This window comes from Dryobates pubescens, chromosome 35 (genome assembly GCF_014839835.1).
Source record: "Dryobates pubescens isolate bDryPub1 chromosome 35, bDryPub1.pri, whole genome shotgun sequence".
Taxonomy (NCBI): Eukaryota; Metazoa; Chordata; class Aves; order Piciformes; family Picidae; genus Dryobates; species Dryobates pubescens.
Window position 1 is genome coordinate 2,445,248 of NC_071646.1, and position 17,055 is coordinate 2,462,302.

At 54.5% G+C, this 17,055-nt stretch overlaps 1 protein-coding gene across 3 annotated transcripts in view; it reads left to right on the plus strand.

The window, feature by feature from the left end:
• SRGAP2 (SLIT-ROBO Rho GTPase activating protein 2) overlaps window positions 1-17,055 on the plus strand; it is a 120,806-nt gene that overhangs the window by 49,621 nt on the left and 54,130 nt on the right. For all 3 annotated transcript variants that reach the window (XM_054176386.1, XM_054176387.1, XM_054176388.1), the window contains exon 3: window positions 10,405-10,567. In XM_054176386.1, the coding sequence (XP_054032361.1) occupies window positions 10,405-10,567 (163 nt within the window). The remainder of the gene's footprint in view (window positions 1-10,404; window positions 10,568-17,055) is intronic.

The window sequence follows — 17,055 nt, forward strand, 5'->3', positions numbered from 1 at the left end:
CCTTTCCCCTGCAGGCTCTTGTTGTGAAAGCCACCAAGTAGGCACCCTTGGAATTTCCTTTCTGCCCACCTTCTGATGTCCTTTACCTCAGTTCTCGTTTCAAACCCACACTGTGCCAAGCTGCTGGAGAAAGCAGAGCTCCCAAGGCCAGGACACCTTGGAGGAGGTTTATTTTGGGTACCTATGGAGTTGTGATTGTCTGAAGTGGTTTTGTTTCCCTTTTCCTTGCCAGTGAAAGTGTTCTCCCAACTCTAAACTGCAGACATTCTGCACATGCCTTGAGGATGGCATTCAAGAAAGGAGCTCTGGAACTCTTCATTTCCCCTCTGCATTATGATTGCTCTTTTCAGTTCATTTTCTTGTTCTTCCTGGTGAAAATGGAGGCCATTTCATTTCACAAGGCTGACTGAAGGGCTCTGGAGCACCTCTGCTATGAGGAGAGGCTGAGGGAGCTGGGGGTGTTCAGCCTTCAGAAGACTCCAGGGAGATCTTGAAGCTGCCTGCAAGTACCTGAAGGGATCCTACAGGAAGGCTGCAGAGGGACTTTGCATGAGGGTGTCTGGAGACAGCACAAGGGGGAATGGTTTGAAGCAGAGGGGGAGCAGGGTTAGACTGGAGCTTAGGAAGGAGTTCTTCAGTAGGACAGTGGTGTGACTCTAGAATAGGCTGTCCAGGGAGGCTGTGGCTGCCCTCTCCCTGGGGGTGTTCAAGGCCAGGCTGGATGAGGCCTTGAGCAGCTGAGTCTAGTTGAGAGGTGTCCCTGCCCATGGTGAGGAGGTTGGAGGAGATGATCTCTGAGGTCCCTTCCAACCTGAGCCCTTCTATGTACGAGGGTGGTGAGCCTCTGGAGCAGGCTGCCCAGGGTGGTTGTGGATGCTTCCTCCCTGGGGGTGTTCAAGACCAGGCTCAATGAGGTTTTGAGCCACCAAGTCCAGTGGAGAGGCATCCCTGCCTGTGATGCTGGAGATGCTGAAGCTGTAATCTCATTTGGAAGCCCCCAGAAGCCCCTTTGATCATAGTCCAACCATCAGATCTCTCCTCCTGAGGAGCCTGGTATTACATGGCTGGGAGATGGGCAGCAGTGGGTGGCTGCTCTGTAATTGCCTGGCTGTGACCCTATAAATGCAGAGTAATAGCAGGTTCCTTCCAGAAGGTGCTAATTATGTCAGAAGGTACCATATCATTCAGTCAGTGCTTACCATGTCACTTGCCTTTTTTTAGGCCTCCTAACACACTGTCAAGGAGGAAATCTGTCAGGCAGTAACCCTGTAATTTGCATCTGCTTCCATACTCAAGAGCTATTATGGAATTGCCAACTTGCTCCCAGTGTGTTCATTTGAGGGAATGCTGTCAAGGGCAAGGAGGCTTCAGCTTGACCCTTGATACTGGCTTGTGTGGCTTCCTCCACCATCCATCTCCAAGCTGGTTAAAGCACAGGCTTAAAGGAAAGACACTGTTGGAAGGCAGTGAAGTTGGTGAAGGGTGTGGAGAACAGGGCTGGTGAGGAGCAGCTGGGAGGACTTGGGGGGTGGTTTAGTCTGGAGAAAAGGAGGCTGAGGATTGCTCTCTGCAGCTCCCTGAAAGTGTGCCCCAAAGCTGTAGTGAGGTTGGTGCTGGCCTCTTGTCCCAGCTGACAGGGCAAGAGGAAATTGCACCAAGGGAGATTTAGGTTGGGTGTTGGGAAGTGTTTCTTGACTGCAAGAGAGGTCAGGGATTGGAACAGGCTGCCCAGGGAGGTGGTGGAGTCACTGTCCCTGGAGGGGTTCAAAGAAACCTGTGGCCATGGTAAGGTGGAATTGATGGCTTGGCTTGATGGTCTTGGAGGTCTTTTCCAACTGAAAGAATTCTATGATTCTATTAAAAAAAGAAACAGGAAAAAGAAAGAGGCAAAGAAAAGAAAGGGGGGGAAGAAGTGGAGGGAAAGGGGGAATGGAAAAGAAAGGAAGAAAAAAGAAAGGAAAATTGAAAGGGAGGGGGAAAAGGAGGGGGAAAAGAAAGGAAAAGGGGGGAAAGAGAAGAAAGAGTTAAAGGGAAAAGGAAGAGAAAAGAAAAAAGGGGAGGGGGAAAAGGAGGACTGAATGGGGAGGGGGGGGAAAAGGAGGACTGAATGGGGGGGGGGGGGAAAGGAGGACTGAATGGGGGGGGGGGGAAAAGGAGGACTGAATGGGGAGGAGGGGGAAAAGGAGGACTGAATGGGGAGGAGGGGGAAAAGGAGGACTGAATGGGGAGGAGGGGGAAAAGGAGGACTGAATGGGGAGGAGGGGGAAAAGGAGGACTGAATGGGGAGGAGGGGGGAAAAGGAGGACTGAATGGGGAGGGGGGGGGAAAAGGAGGACTGAATGGGGAGGGGGGGGAAAAGGAGGACTGAATGGGGAGGGGGGGGAAAAGGAGGACTGAATGGGGGGGGGGGGAAAGGGAGGACTGAATGGGGAGGGGGGGAAAAGGAGGACTGAAAGGGGAGGGGGGGAAAGGGAGGACTGAAAGGGGAGGGGGGGAAGGAAAAGAGGAAGAAGAGAAGTGCTATTTTAAGGCCACATTTAAAATGAAGCTAATTTTTTGGAAGCCGGATCCTGAGTAGCAATTGTCAGCTGGAGAGCTGAATGTGCAGGATATCCCAGCATGAAATTCAGATGGCTCTCTGGCAGCCTCTGCCTTGAAGTAGAAGATGCAGAAGAAGTCTGGCAAGCCTCAGGCTGAGCACTTGTAAACAACAGATGTTCGTAAGCGGGACGGCTCGGACGGAGCAGGGCAGGGAGCAGCGTGCATGGCCACGCTCCTGGTCCCCCAGAGCTGCACTGAGCTGGGGCAGGGGGGGAAAGGAGAGGCTGGCTGGGCTTGAATGGGCAGCTTTAGGCTTCTTGAAAGCCAAGGGCTTTCTTTAAAGAAAAGATGAGAGAGGCTGGGAGGGGAGGTGTGTGTGGAAGGAGAGCTCTTGGGTCACGTTGGGCTGTGTGTTGCTGGTGGTTTATTGTCAGGGGTGCTGCCCAGAGGGCTCTTTTCACTGGTGCCCAGTGAGAGAACAAGGGGCAAACTGGAACCCAGGAGGCTCCATCTGAACAGGAGGAGAAAGTTCTTTGGTGTGAGGGTGCTGGAGGCCTGGAGCAGGCTGCCCAGAGAGGTTGTGGAGTCTCCTTCTCTGCAGAGCTTCCAACCCCCCCTGGCCGTTGTGCTCCCAGGCAAGCTGCTGTGGGTGCCCTGCTTTAGCCAGGGGGGTTGGAGTGGATGACCTCCAGAGGTCCCTTCCAACCCAAACCATGCTGGGGTTGTGGGATTTGAATTGTGAGCTGTCCCTCTGTTGGCTGGAGCTGAGTCCTGGGGTTTCTTTCTATTTTTCATAACAGCTGGGAGATTTTTCTGAGCAGGAGGCTTTCTTTTCTTGAGTGACCTCATTGCAGCCACAGAGCTTCAGGGATGCATGTCCAGCACAACTCATAGAATGGCTCAGGTTGGGAGGCACCTCAGAGATCATCCAGTCCAACCTCCCCCACCATGGGCAGGGACACCTCTCAGCCACACTCTGCTGCTCAAGCCCTCATCCCACCTGGCCTTGAACAGGGAGGGGGCAGCTGCTTGTTTCCCAGGATCCTGGTGGCTATTTTGGGATGTACCAGGTCTGGCAATGTCTGTTGCCCATCTCAACAGATCCCAAATATTATAGAGAGGGCTGGAACAGGAAGGTTCAGTTTGTGTCTGTGCCACCAGGAGACTTCTCAGTCTGAAGGAAGGATGGGCAGAGAAGCTTTCTGTCAGGGACTAGGGGGAATGGAGTGAAGCTGGAGGTGGGGAGATGCAGGCTGGAGGTGGGGAGGAAGTTCTTCCCCATGAGAGTGGTGAAGCCCTGGCATGGGTTGAGGCCCCATCCCTGGAGGTAAGCCCAGGCTGGATGAGGCTCTGGCCAGCCTGATCTAGTGTGGGGTGTCCCTGCCCATGGTAGGGGGGTTGGAACTGGCTGATCCTCGTGGTCCCTTCCAGCCCTGACTGATTCTATGTTGCCTATGTTCATTTCAATGCTTCTCTCTCTTCCTTTAATAAGATTTTGAGTCTCATCTGGCTCATTCCTTCATCCCAATGTTCCTATTCCTAGCTGGTGGCTGTCTGGGTTTTGTTTTGGTGGTTTTTTTAATCTAGTAGGGGTAGAAGGTTTGTTTTCAAGGCTGATTCTGACTGGGGTTACCTTGCAATGCCCATCCAAGTGCTGCTGGCCTTTGCTGCTGTCTCCTGCTTGCCTTGGAGCAGATCACCCTTGGATTGTCTCTGAGCTCCTCACATGAATGAGTAATTTAATTAAGCCACTGCAGCTACTTGGGACTCAATCTTCCCTTCTGATCTTTTTGAGAGCAACTGGAAGCTTTGAAGTGGAAGTTGCACAGGACCCAATCAAGATAACACCCCAGAAAACCACAGAGCTTCATACTTTGTGGTTCCTTCAAAATCTCTGCCCAGCTTCCTCTTCCTGCTCCCACCCTCCCACCCCACTGTGTGATTGCTGTGATCTGGTCTCATTCAGGCTGACCTAAATCAGCTCTCCAGGTTCACTATCATCACACCATCTTTAAATGAGTGGAAGTTAATGCTTGTGATGAACCTGCTCCTGGCACCTTCACAGAGTCACAGGAGCCAGCAAGTTGGAAGGGACCCTCAGAGGTCATCTTGCCCAACCCCTCTGCAGGCAGCAGGACACCACCAGCTAGAGCAGGGCTGCCCAGGGCCACATCAAGTCTGACCTTGAATGTCTCCAGGGATGAGGCCTCCACCACATCTCTGGGTAACCTGTTCCAGTGTCTCCCCAGCCTCACTGTGCACAGCTTCCTCCTGATGTCTGACCTATATCTCCCCTGCTCCACTGGGATTCTGGGACAGCTTGCCATGGGAGGTCATGGATGTGTGCTCCCTGAAGGCCAGGCTGGATGAGGCTTTGAGCCAACCTAGTCTGGTTGAGAGGTGTTGCTGCCCGTGGTGGGGAGGTTGGAGTGGACGCTCTTCAAGGTCCCTTCCAAGCTAAGGCATGCTATGATTCCCTGAGTCTTGTCTATAGTTGTGACCCTTGGTCCCTGCTGGACCCTTGGTCCCTTGCATTTGGTCTTGGCTGTAGTCTTAACCCTTGATCCTTGCTGCTCCCCAACTGTAATTCTGGAGGGTCAGCAGTGGCCACAGGCATCCTGCAGCATCCTCCCTCTCGGTGGTCCCCTGTGCTCCTCGGGGCTTGGCCTTCTTCCCTTTTTCATCCCTCCTCTGAGATTCCAGGGAAGACTGGAAGCAGAATCCCCTTCAGCAGCTCCACTGAGAGTTGCAATGGTTAATGGCAATCAGAATTTGCTTCTCTGCCATCTGCTTGTGGTTAGGATAGAAGAGGGCTGTTGTAAACAGTTGGGTAACTTCTGCTCCCTGTGTTGTCAAAACTGTTGCCACGTTCCACCCCAGGAAAGGGCTGGGCCTTTGGAGGTGCTTTCACAGTTAATGTGTCTGGAGTTTTAAAGGCTACTTGGAAGGTCTGAAGCAGGCAGCTACCTCTCCCTGTGCTGTGCTGTTTCTGCCTCAAGGCTGCTTTGTGTCCGCGCTGGGAGGATTGTCGCTAGCGGAGAGGTTTCTGTCTTGCCTCCTCTGAGAACCTTGCTGGGAAAGCATCAACCTGGACAAAGGCAAGAAGCTCAGCCTGGGGGGGTTGGAAAGGATCCCTGCAGATCATCCAGTCCAACCCCCCCTGCTCCAGCAGGGCACCCACAGCAGCTTGCCCCAGGAGCACAGTGGCCAGGGTGGGTTGGAAGCTCTGCAGAGGAGGAGACTCCACAACCTCTCTCTGGGCAGCCTGCTGCAGGGCTCTGCCACCCTTACAGCAAATAACCTTTTCTGTATGTTTATGTGGAGCTCCCTGGGTTCCAGTTTGTGCCCACTGCCCTTTGTCTTATTGCTGGCAAGAGTCTGGCCCCATCCTCTTTGCCCCCCACCCTTTATCTCTTGCTGAGCAGCCATCAGATCCCTTCTGGGGCTGCTCTTCTCCAGGCTCAACAGCCCCAGGGCTCTCAGCCTTTCCTCATAAGACCACTGTCTACAACTACCTGAAGGGAGGTTGTAGCCAGGTGGGGGTTGGTCTCTCCTCCCAGGCAAGCAGCACCAGAACAAGAGGACACAGTCTCAAGCTGTGCCAGGGGAGGTTTAGGCTGGAGGTGAGGAGAAAGCTCTTCCCAGAGAGAGTTGTTAGCCCTTGGAATGTGCTGCCCAGGGAGGTGGGCATCCCCATCCCTGGAGGTGCTCAAGAGGGGATTGGATGTGGCTCTTGGTGCCATGCTCTAGTCATGAGATGCTGGCTGCCAGGTTGGACTTGATGATCTCTGAGGTCTTTTCCAACCTTGTTGAGTCTGTGATTGTTCCCAAGGTGCTGAAGGGGTTAATGAAACCAACAGAAATCCAAAAGGGGGTGGGGGGAACCCAACCAAAGGAATTGCAAGGCCAAATCTTGCTGAGGGCAGAGCTGTGGCTGCAGGAAGCTGGGCTGAGGGGGGCAGTGCCAGCACACGGCCCAAGGTGACAATGCCGGTGGCAGAGTGGAAGCCTGTGGGGCTGTGCTGCTTCTTCCTCCTGCAGGATGGTGGTGGCCTTTCATCTCTAACCACACCAGTGTGTCTCAACAGCCCATCTGGCGCCATTAGACACCAGCAATTTGCCTCACCAGCCTCTTCCTGGGCTCTTGGTATTCAGGCTATGTGCTGCCTGAGAATAGCTCTGGGCCTTGTGGTAGGGCAGGCTGGACAGCTGGGAGCTGACCACTTAACTATTGCATCCCTGCTGGTCCCCACTCAGCCTCTCAGTCTGCTGTGGGAAGCAAAGCACTCAGGCTGTGCTGCTCTCTGGTTGCTGGCACCTGTGCTTGCCCAGAGTTCACAACCCAAGAGGATCACAGCATGGCTCAGGTTGGAAGGGACCTCATTGACTCCAACCTCCTCGTGTGGGCAGGGACACCTCTCAACTAGACTCAGCTGCTCAAAGTTGTGACCCTTGGTCCTTGTTGCACCCTTGGTCTCCTGTGTGTGTTCTTGTCTAGACTTGAAACCATTGGTTCTTGTTGGTCTCCTGCTTCTATTCTTGCCTAAAGTTGCAGCCCATGGTCCTTGTTGGACCCTTGGTCCCTTGCATATGTTCTTATCTATAGTTACAGCCTGTGGTCCTTGTTGGACCTTTGGTCTCTTCCATATGTCCTTGTTTATAGTTGAAACCATTGGTTCTTGTTGGATCCTTGGTCTCCTGCTTCTATTCTTGCCTAAAGTTGCAGCCCATGGTCCTTGTTGGATCCTTGGTCTCTTCCATATGTTCTTATCTATAGTTGAAACCACTGGTTCTTGTTAGACCCTTGGTCCTTTCCATGTATTCTTGCCTGGAGTTGCAGCCCATGGTCCTTGTTGGACCCTTGATCTCTTCTGTATGTCCCTGTCTATAGTTGCAACCCTTGGTTCTTGTTGGATCCTTGATCCCTTCCATGTATTCTTGACTATAATTGCAGCCCTTGGTCCTTGTTAGACCCTTGGTCCCTTCCATGTGCTCTTGTCTGTAGTTGCAGCCCTTGGTCCTTGTTAGACCCTTGGTCCCTTCCATGTGCTTTTGTCTGTAGTTGCAGCCCTTGGTTCTTGTTGGATCCTTGGTCCCTTCCATGTATTCTTGACTATAATTGCAGCCCTTGGTCCTTGTTAGACCCTTGCTCCTCTGCTTGTATTCTTGCCTGGAGTTTGCAGCCCATGGTGCTCATTGGACATTGCTTCTTGTCTCACCTAAATACAAACTCAGTGTCTGTGTTCCCTCCTCTGGTGGTGCAGCTCTCAGCAGCCTGCAGCTCCTTATCTCCCCCTGTGCCCTCCCAGGGACTGGCAGCAGCCTGGTCAGGACCGACCGGGAGGTTCCCAGCTCTATTAGCCAGGGCTCACAGTTACTAATTAACTCTCTGGCAAATTAACAAACCAAACAGTGTGCTGCAAACACTGATTGCAGATTGGGGGGGGGGGGGGGGGGGGGGGGGTGTAGGGGGGTGGGCAAGCCTTTGATTTCTGCAGCTTCACATCTGGCAGCTCCAACCTTGTGCAGCTCTGCATTTTGATCATTCCAGCTGGGGCTGCACGTCAGTAGGGGCTGCAGCACAGGACACTGGAGTACAAAGGGAACTGTTCCCTGAAGGAAATCAAATCTGGGCCTCCTCACACTCCCTTTTTTCCCTTTTCCTTCTCTCCTTCCTTTTTAGTTCTCCCTCCTTTTGTTTCTCTTCCTTTTTTCCCTCCTCTCCCCCTCCCCTTTCTGTTACCTTGCTTTTTCTGTTTTTATCCTTATTCCTCCCCTCTCCTCCTTCCCTCTCTTTATTCCTCCCCTCTCCTCCTTCCCTCTCTTTATTCCTCCCCTCTCCTCCTTCCCTCTCTTTATTCCTCCCCTCTCCTCCTTCCCTCTCTTTATTCCTCCCCTCTCCTCCTTCCCTCTCTTTATTCCTCCCCTCTCCTCCTTCCCTCTCTTTATTCCCCCCCTCTCCTCCTTCCCTCTCTTTATTCCCCCCCTCTCCTCCTTCCCTCTCTTCACTCCCAAACCCAAGAGAACCCAAAGCCCAGAAAAGACCTCAAAGGTCCTCAAGTCCAACCTGCACTTCCATCTGCTGTGAAATGGAGCCTGGAGAGCTGCCTTGCTCCTTCCAGCAGACCCAGTGTTGATCCACATCAACTGAGGCTCCCTCTCACCTCTCCTCCTGCCCTCTGTGTCGCTCCCTGGCAGGCTGAGGAGCCACAATCACAGAAACACAGAATCACCAAGGTTGGAAGAGACCTCAAAGCTTATCAGGTCCAACCTGGCACCCAACACCTCCTGACTAAACCATGGCTCCAAGTGCCACAGCCAATCCCTTCTTGAACACCTCCAGGGATGGGGACTCCACCACCTCCCTGGGCAGCACATCCCAATGGCCAACGACTCTCAGTGAAGAACTTTCTCCTCCCCTCCAGCCTAAACCTCCCCTGGCACAGCTTGAGACTGTGTCCTCTTGTTCTGGTGCTGGGTGCCTGGGAGAAGAGACCAAACCCCTCCTGGCTACAACCTCCCTTCAGGGAGTTGGAGAGAGCAAGAAGGTCTCCCCTGAGCCTCCTCTTCTGCAGGCTAAGCAACCCCAGCTCCCTCAGCCTCTCCTCCCAAGGCTGTGCTCCAGACCCCTCCCCAGCTTTGTTGCCCTTCTCTGGACACCTTCAAGTCTCTCAATGTCCTTCTTGAACTGAGGAGCCCAGACCTGGACACAGGACTCAAGGTGTGGCCTGAGCAGTGCTGAGCAGAGGGGCAAGGAGTAAGGTGGGGAAGGTTCCAAGAGGAGAAGGATCCAGCTGGTGGCAGGAATGTGGCTTTCCCTTTTGCTCAGGCCAGAGCTAGATGCTTGCAGATGATTGGGTTTGTACCCAAACCACCAGGTTTTGTTTCAGCTGCAGCTGATGCTTAGCCAACTGGATGCTTGACAAGGATTTGGGGCTCTGATGATTTATTTTTCTTTGCTCTTTTGTTGTTGTGGTGGAGGCACAAATGGCTGAGGCAGGGCTGTGAAACCTATTGTCAGGCACTGGAGCCATGGCTTTTCCCTCAGGCACTGTAATTTGTGCACAAAATCTTGGATTCAAAAGGGGAAGAGATGGGGGGGGGGGGGGGGGAAGGAAATTAGAGCCTACATTTGGCATAGTGGAGCTTGCATTTGCCTGGGCTGTTTGTTGGGGGACAAAAGCCCATGGCTGTGTGAATGTTGTCATGTGTAATTGAGGGTGGATTTGGTGGGTGTTCAGTGGCCTTGTGATAGCCTTGCTCTGCTCTCCTCTCCCTCAGCAAATCCTTGCATCCCACAGCTGGCTTTCCAGGGTTTGTAGATAAAAAGAGAGCACCACAGGGTCCCAGCATGGGACCTGAAAGACCATCCAGTTCCAACCCTCCCTGCCATGGGCAGGGACACCTCCCACTAGCCCAGGTTGCTCAAGGCCTCATCCAGCCTGGTCTTGGATGCTTTCAGGGTTGCATGGTTTAGTTGATCAGATGGTGTTGCATGATAGGTTGGACATGATGATCTTGAAGGTCTCTTCCAACCTGTTCTGTTCTGTTCCGTTCCAGTGTCTCCCCCACCCTCACTCATCTCCAGGCTCAATCTGCCCTCCTCAAGCTTCAGTCCCTTGCCCCTCATCCCATCACTCCCAGCCCTTGTCAAAAGTCCCTCCCCAGCCCTCCTGTATCCCCCTTCAGGTGCTGGAAGGCTGCTCTAAGGTCTCCCTGAAGCCTTCTCTTCTCCATGCTGAGCTCCCTCAGCCTGTCTCCACGGGGGAGGTTCTCAGCCCTCCGACCGGGATCGGTTTTGCCCGCTCAGGTAGGCTCCTGCTCAATTCTTGTCTCTCTGTTTTTTTTGTGTGACTTCTCTAGGAAGGATCAGAATGTGCTGTCACCTGTCAACTGCTGGAACCTCCTGCTGAACCAAGTGAAGAGGGAGAGCAGGGATCACACCACCCTCAGCGACATCTATCTCAACAACATCATCCCGCGCTTCGTCCAGGTCAGCGAGGACTCCGGGCGCCTCTTCAAGAAGGTGAGGGGAGTGCTCACAAAAGATTTGCTTCTCTTCCTTGCCTCTTCTCAGGTGCCCAGTGTGAGCTGCCTTGGGCTCAGTCTGGAGAGCAGGCTGTGTTCTGCCTCCTCCAGCAGGTGTTTGAGTTGCAGAATGGTTTCTGTGGCAGGCCGAAGAGCGAGGGCGAGGCTCCTGCTGTGCTCTTGGGCCCCTGTCTGTTTTCTCCAGGTTTCAGGGGGGTAGGAAGGGAGGATGAGGAAGGTTTGTCAAGTGGTGCACTCTGTTTTCACAGGTTGCGTCAAGCTGGAAGGGAGCCTCAAAGGGCACCTTGTCCAAACCCCTCTGCAGGCAGCAGGGACACCTTCAACTAGAGCAGGCTGCCCAGGGCCACATCAAGTCAGATCATAGGATCACAGAATCAGTCAGGGTTGGAAGGGACCACAAGGATCAGCCAGTTCCAACCCCCCTGCCATGGGCAGGGACACCCCACACTAGATCAGCCTGGCCAGAGCCTCATCCAGCCTGGGCTTAAACACCTCCAGGGCTGGGGCCTCAACCACCTCCCTGGACAACCCATTCCAGGGCTTTACCACTCTCATGGGGAAGAACTTCCTCCCCACCTCCAGCTTCATTCCATTTCCCCCTAGTCCTATCACTCCCTGAGAGCCTGAGAAGTCCCTCCCCAGCCTTCCTGTAGGTCCCCTTCAGATACTGGAAGGCCAGTATCTTGAATGCCTCCAGGGATGAGGCCTCAACCACATCCCCGTGCAACCTGTTCCAGTGTTTCACCACTCTCATTGTGCAGAGCTTCCTTCTGGTGTCCAACCTAAGTCTCCCCTGCTCCAGTTTCAAACCAGTGCCTCTCATCCTATCACCAGAGGCCCCTCTGAACAGCTCCTCCCCAGCCTTCCTGTAGCTGCCCTTCAGATACTGAAATCAGCTCTAAGGTCTCCCTGGAGCCTTCTCCAGGCTGAACAGCCCCAACTCCCCCAGCCTGTCTGCACAGCAGAGGTGCTCCAGCCCTCTGATCATCCTTGTGGCCTCCTCTGGACCTGCTCCATCAGGTCCATGCCCTCCTTGTGTTGGGGGTCCCAGAGCTGGGCACAGTAGTGCAGGTGAGGTCTCCCCAGAGCAGAGCAGGGGGTCAGAATCACCTTTTTTCCACCCATTTGCCTTCTTTCTGAGCCATTCCCCAAGCAGAGGAGGAACCTTCTCATCTCCAAGTAATGTCACACTGAGGCCTTTTTGACCTTTTAAAACTTTCTGGTAATTACCTTATGGCTGCTGAGATACTTACACAGGATTATTGCCTGGCACTCACTCTCCAATTCCTCTTAATCCTTCCAAAGGAGAAGTAATCTCCCCACTGAATTTCCTCAAAGCAGAGCCTGTGTTGAAGGTGGCTGAGGAAAAAGGCCTTGCAAAGGAGGGCATGGGAATGGCTATTGTCCCAGTTTGGCTGCAGGTGAGCATCTCACTTCCCAGCCCCTTGTGTGAGCAGGGTTTTCCCCTGGCTTGTTGGGTTTTATGGGGGGCAGTGGGACTTGACTAAACCCAACCAAACCACCCAGCACCAACCCTGCTCCCCCCCTGGTGTCTTCCTCACAGTCTGAAGGCAAACTGCTGTTGATTTGTGCAGACAAAGGCCACTTGTTTCTGAATTCCAGCTCCTTGTTGTCTGAGTCTTTGCCAGGCAAACCAAATGGGCTGAAGGCCAAGCCAGGTTTCAGACACTGCTCCACTTGTCCTGGGTGGTTAAAAACAAACCCTGAGTCCTGTCCTATCGGCAGGGTCACGGTAGGGTGAGAGGAAGTGGCCTCAAGTTGCCCCAGGGGAGGTTTAGGTTGGACATCAGAAGTATCTTCTTGACTGAAAGGCTTCTCAAAGCTTGGCACAGGCTGCCCAGGGAGGTGGTTGAATGCCCATCCCTGGAGGTGATTGAAAGCCCCAGGGATGTGGTGCTGAGGGCCATGGTTTAGCATCAGCCCTGGTAGAGTTAGAGAATGGTTGGACTGGATGTACTGTGCTCAGCACTGCTGAGGCCACAGCTTGAGTCCTGTGTCCAGTTCTGGGCCCCTCAGGTTAGGAAAGAGGTTGAGCTGCTGGAAGGTGTCCAGAGAAGGGCAACAAAGCTGGGGAGGGGTCTGGAGCACAGCCCTGGGAGGAGAGGCTGAGGGAGCTGGGGTTGCTTAGCCTGCAGAAGAGGAGGCTCAGGGGAGACCTTCTTGCTCTCTCCAACTCCCTGAAGGGAGGTTGGAGCCAGGTTGGGGTTGGGCTCTTCTCCCAGGCAAGCAGCAGCAGAACAAGAGGACACAGTCTCAAGCTGTGCCAGGGGAGGTTCAGGCTGGATGTGAGGAAGATTTTCTTCACAGAGAGATTGGCCACTGGGATGTGCTGCCCAGGGGGGTGGTGGAGTCCCCATCCCTGGAGGTGTTTAGGAAGACCCTGGATGGGGTTCTTGGTGCCATGGTTTAGATGATCAGATGGTGTTGGAGGATAGGTTGGACTGGATGATCTCAAAGGTCTTTTCCAACCTGGTTAAGTCTAGTCTGGTCTATCCTCTCTTCAAGGGTTTTGCCAACCAAAGTGATTCTATGATACTTGGATAAAAGAGCAGCTGACAGGACCACAGCAATGGGCACCAACAGGGAGCCAGGAGGCTCTGTCTGAAGATGAGGAGGAACTTGCTTGGTGTGAGGGTGCAGAGCCCTGGAGCAGGCTGCCCAGAGAGGTTGTGGAGTCTCCTCATGTGCAGAGCTTGCATTGTGCTCCTGGGCAAGCTGCTGTGGGTGCCCTGCTGGGGCAGGGGGATTGATCTCCAGAGGTCTCTTCCAACCTCCCCCATGCTGGGATTCAGTGATCAGTCTTGGGCCAAGCAGTTGAGTTGTGCAGAGGGCTCTGCAGTGTTGATGGTCAAGCTTGGATGGATCTGCCTTGAAATCAGTGACCTTCTGAGGTGGCAGTGCTGGTGCCTGCAGTGCACTCAGCTTTCCAGGGGGGTTATCTTGGCAAGGTTTGGCTCTGTGGTGTCCCCAGGAGCCTGCCTGCTCTGTGGCTCTGCCTTGTGCACTTTCTCTGGTCGTGCCTCAGGCTGAAGAGGTTCCCCTCCAGGGCTCTGTTCCCATGTGGAGGGTCTTATTTGTTTGAGTGTTAGGTGGAAGCTTGCCAGCCACTTCAAAGGTATCTTTGCTGATAAGAGCAGCCCTGCTTGCTGCCAGAGCCAGCACTGAAGTGGTGCAGGGTGTACAGCGTGTGTCAGGCCTGCTTCTTCCTGCCTCTTGGGTTTGTTGACTGCCTTGGTTTGCCCTCCCTGCAAAACCTTTCTGTGCCTCAGCACCCAGGCACCAAGCCTGGGTTTGCTGTGTTGGAAACTTGCAGCCTCAGGTGCCAGTGCAGATGCTCTCTGAGCACTCTTTCCATGCCCTCCTGCTTCATCCTCAGGGAAGACTTTCAGAGTCACAGACTGGTTTGGAAGAGACCTTCAAAGCTCATCCAGTCCAATCCCCCTGCAGTCAGCAGGGACAGCCCCAGCTAGAGCAGGTTGCTCAGAGCCCCAAACAACCTGACCTGCAATGGTGCCAGGGATGGGGCAGCTCCCAGCTCTCTGGGCAGCCTGGGCCAGGCTCTCACCACCCTCAGTGTCCAAAATGTCTCCCTTCTCTCTCCACCTGAGCCTTGCCTTCTCTTCTCTCTCCACCTGAGCCTTGCCTTCTCTTCTCTCTCCACCTGAGCCTTGCCTTCCCTTCTCTCTCCACCTGAGCCTTGCCTTCCCTTCTCTCTCCACCTGAGCCTTGCCTTCCCTTCTCTCTCCACCTGAGCCTTGCCTTCCCTTCTCTCTCCACCTGAGCCTTGCCTTCCCTTCTCTCTCCACCTGAGCCTTGCCTTCCCTTCTCTCCACCTGCCTCTTTTAGTTCAAACCATCACCCCTTGTCCTGTCACAACAGGCCCTGCTCCAAAGTCTGCCCCCAGCTCTCTGATTGCCTATTTGAAGCACTGAGCAGCCACTCTAAGGTCTCCCTGGGACCTTTTCTCCTCCAGGCTGAACAACCCCAACCCTCTCAGGCTGTCCTCACAGCAGAGGGTCTCCAGCCCCCCTCTGGACTTGCTCCAGCAATCAGAGATGTCTGTGAGGGACTCCCTGCTTGCAGATGAACCCTGTTGGTGCCAGTGGGGATCTGGCATTTGGCTTTGGTGGCCCCAGGAGTGCTGTCAGTGCAGGTCTGTGCTACTGCAGAAGAAGAGCTGAGTGTTGCAATCCTCTCTCTCTCTGGGGTGGAACTGGGGGAACTGTCCTAACAGCAGCTTGCTGCACCTTGGGGAGGAGGGGATACTGTTTTATTTGCCCACCAGTTAATGATTTAGCCCCTGGGCTTCGTGCAAGGCTGGAGTTTACAGCCTGTGTGCCACCCAGGGTTGCTGTTCTGGTCCCCTCTCCCTCTCCTGGAAGATTGTCCTGCTTTGATGTCAGCTCTGTGCTCTGCAGGCTGCTTTTCATCCCTCCATCTGCTTTTGTGGAGAGCCCTCCTTTGATTCCTTCCTGCTTATCCTCCTTCAGCAGGGCCTTCTTATTTATGTATTGCTGCCTTCAGAACAGTCTCCTTCCACCTGAGCCAGCCCAGCTGGGTGTCTTCTGACAGGGGCTTGCAGTGACAGGGTGAGAGGCAGTGGCTTTGAGCTGGGAGAGGGGAGATTGAGACTGGAGAGGAGGGAGAAATTCTTTGCAGTAAGGGTGGGGAGACTCTGGCACAGGCTGCCCAGGGAGGCTGTGGCTGCCTCCTCCCTGGAGGTGCTCAAGGCCAGGCTGGATGAGGCCTTGAGCAAGCTGGGCTGGGGGGAGCTGTCCCTGCCCATGGCAGGGGGGTTGGAACTGGATGATTTTTAAGGTCCCAGTTGAAGAAGGAGCTCAGGGAACTGCTTGAGAGAGTCCAGCACAGAGCTGCTGCAGGCAGTGGAACATCACAGTATCACTAAGGTTGGAAGAGACCTCGAGGGTCATCGAGTCCAACCTCCCTGTGAGGACAGCTGAGGGAGCTGGGAGCAGAGCAGCCTGGGGGCTGCCCTCATTGCTGGGGATAAAGATGTGCAGGGCAGCGTGGGGAGGATGGAGCCAGGCTCTGCTCAAGGGGTGCAGTGATGGGGTGAGGGGCTCTGGGTGCCAGCTGGAGCAGAGGAGGTGCCCCAGGAACAGAAGGGCAAACTTTGTCGCTGCGAGGGTGGCAGAGCCCTGCAGCAGGCTGCCCAGAGAGGGGTTGTGGAGTCTCCTGCTCTGCAGAGCTTCCAACCCCCCCCTGGCCATGGTGCTGCTGGGCAAGCTGCTGTGGGTGCCCTGCTCTAGCAGGGGGGGGTTGGACTGGATGATCTTTTCAGGTCCCTTCCAACCCAAACCATTCCATGATTCCCTTTTCCTCCCTTCTCCCTCGGCCCCCCTGCCACGCTCTTGGGTTGCTGTGAGCCTTGATGCCTCTGCATGATAAACCCCTTCCTGTTTCCTGCATGGTGATCAAGTTTGCCTGCCCACAGACCTCTCTTTCTAGTCAGATCCCTTGCTGTTACTTACACATGGATGGCCTTCTGAGGAGCAGGCTCTTGCCTCTGCTCTCTTCAAGCACTCTGTCCCCTCTCAGCTTTCCCCAGGAGCAGGCTGGCCTCAGCCTTCTTCAAAGGGAAGCAAAGGGAAAAAACCAACCCCCCAAAAAATAATATATATCTGTCTCTTACCATTTTGCAATGGGCTTGGGGAGCCTTGGTTCCTTTCTGGAGAGCTGCTGAACAAACTGATTTTGGCTTGATTTGGTTTGGCCATCACAGAAGTTGTGAAGGGATTGGCAAATTCAGCCTGGCAGAGCCCTGGTCATGCAGCAGTTCTCTGTCTGGAGATGCCCCAGGACAGGTTGTGGGGGGTGGTGGTAGGGCTGCTAGGGGTGGTGGTGGTGGGATTGCTGCTGGGGAGGGTGGTGGAGCTGCTGCTGGGGGTGATGGGGTGGTGGGATTGCTGCTGCTGGGGCTGCTGCTGCTGCTGGTGGGGTGGTGGGATTGCTGCTGCTGCTGCTGGTGGGATTGCTGCTGCTGCTGGGGTGCTGGGGCTGCTGCTTTCTAGAGCTGTGGCTCTTCAACAGAGCCAGGCCCCTTCTCAGCACCTCCCCCTCTGGTCCCTGTGCCTTGGATGAGCTTCGGTCCTGCTGTGTTTCCAGCAGCACAGCTCTGCTGTGCTTCTGACCTGGGGCTCCTTGCAGCAGTGTTCCCTGGGGGGCTCACAGGGGATGCTCAGAGCAGCCCCCCTGCCCTGCTTCCTGCTCTGTCCTCTTGCTGGGGAGCAGAGGGGCACAGGGGAGGGAGGGAGTGGTTGTCCTCCAAAGCTCCTGGCGCTCCTTGCCGCTGCTCTCCCGGCTTCGGTTCTGAGATTCCTGGGGAGGAAAAGCTCCAAAGGAATAGAGGGAACAAAAACTGAGGCTTGGAGATTTGCCTTCTGATGGTGGTAAGGGGGGGAAAAAAAATGCCATCAAATCCCC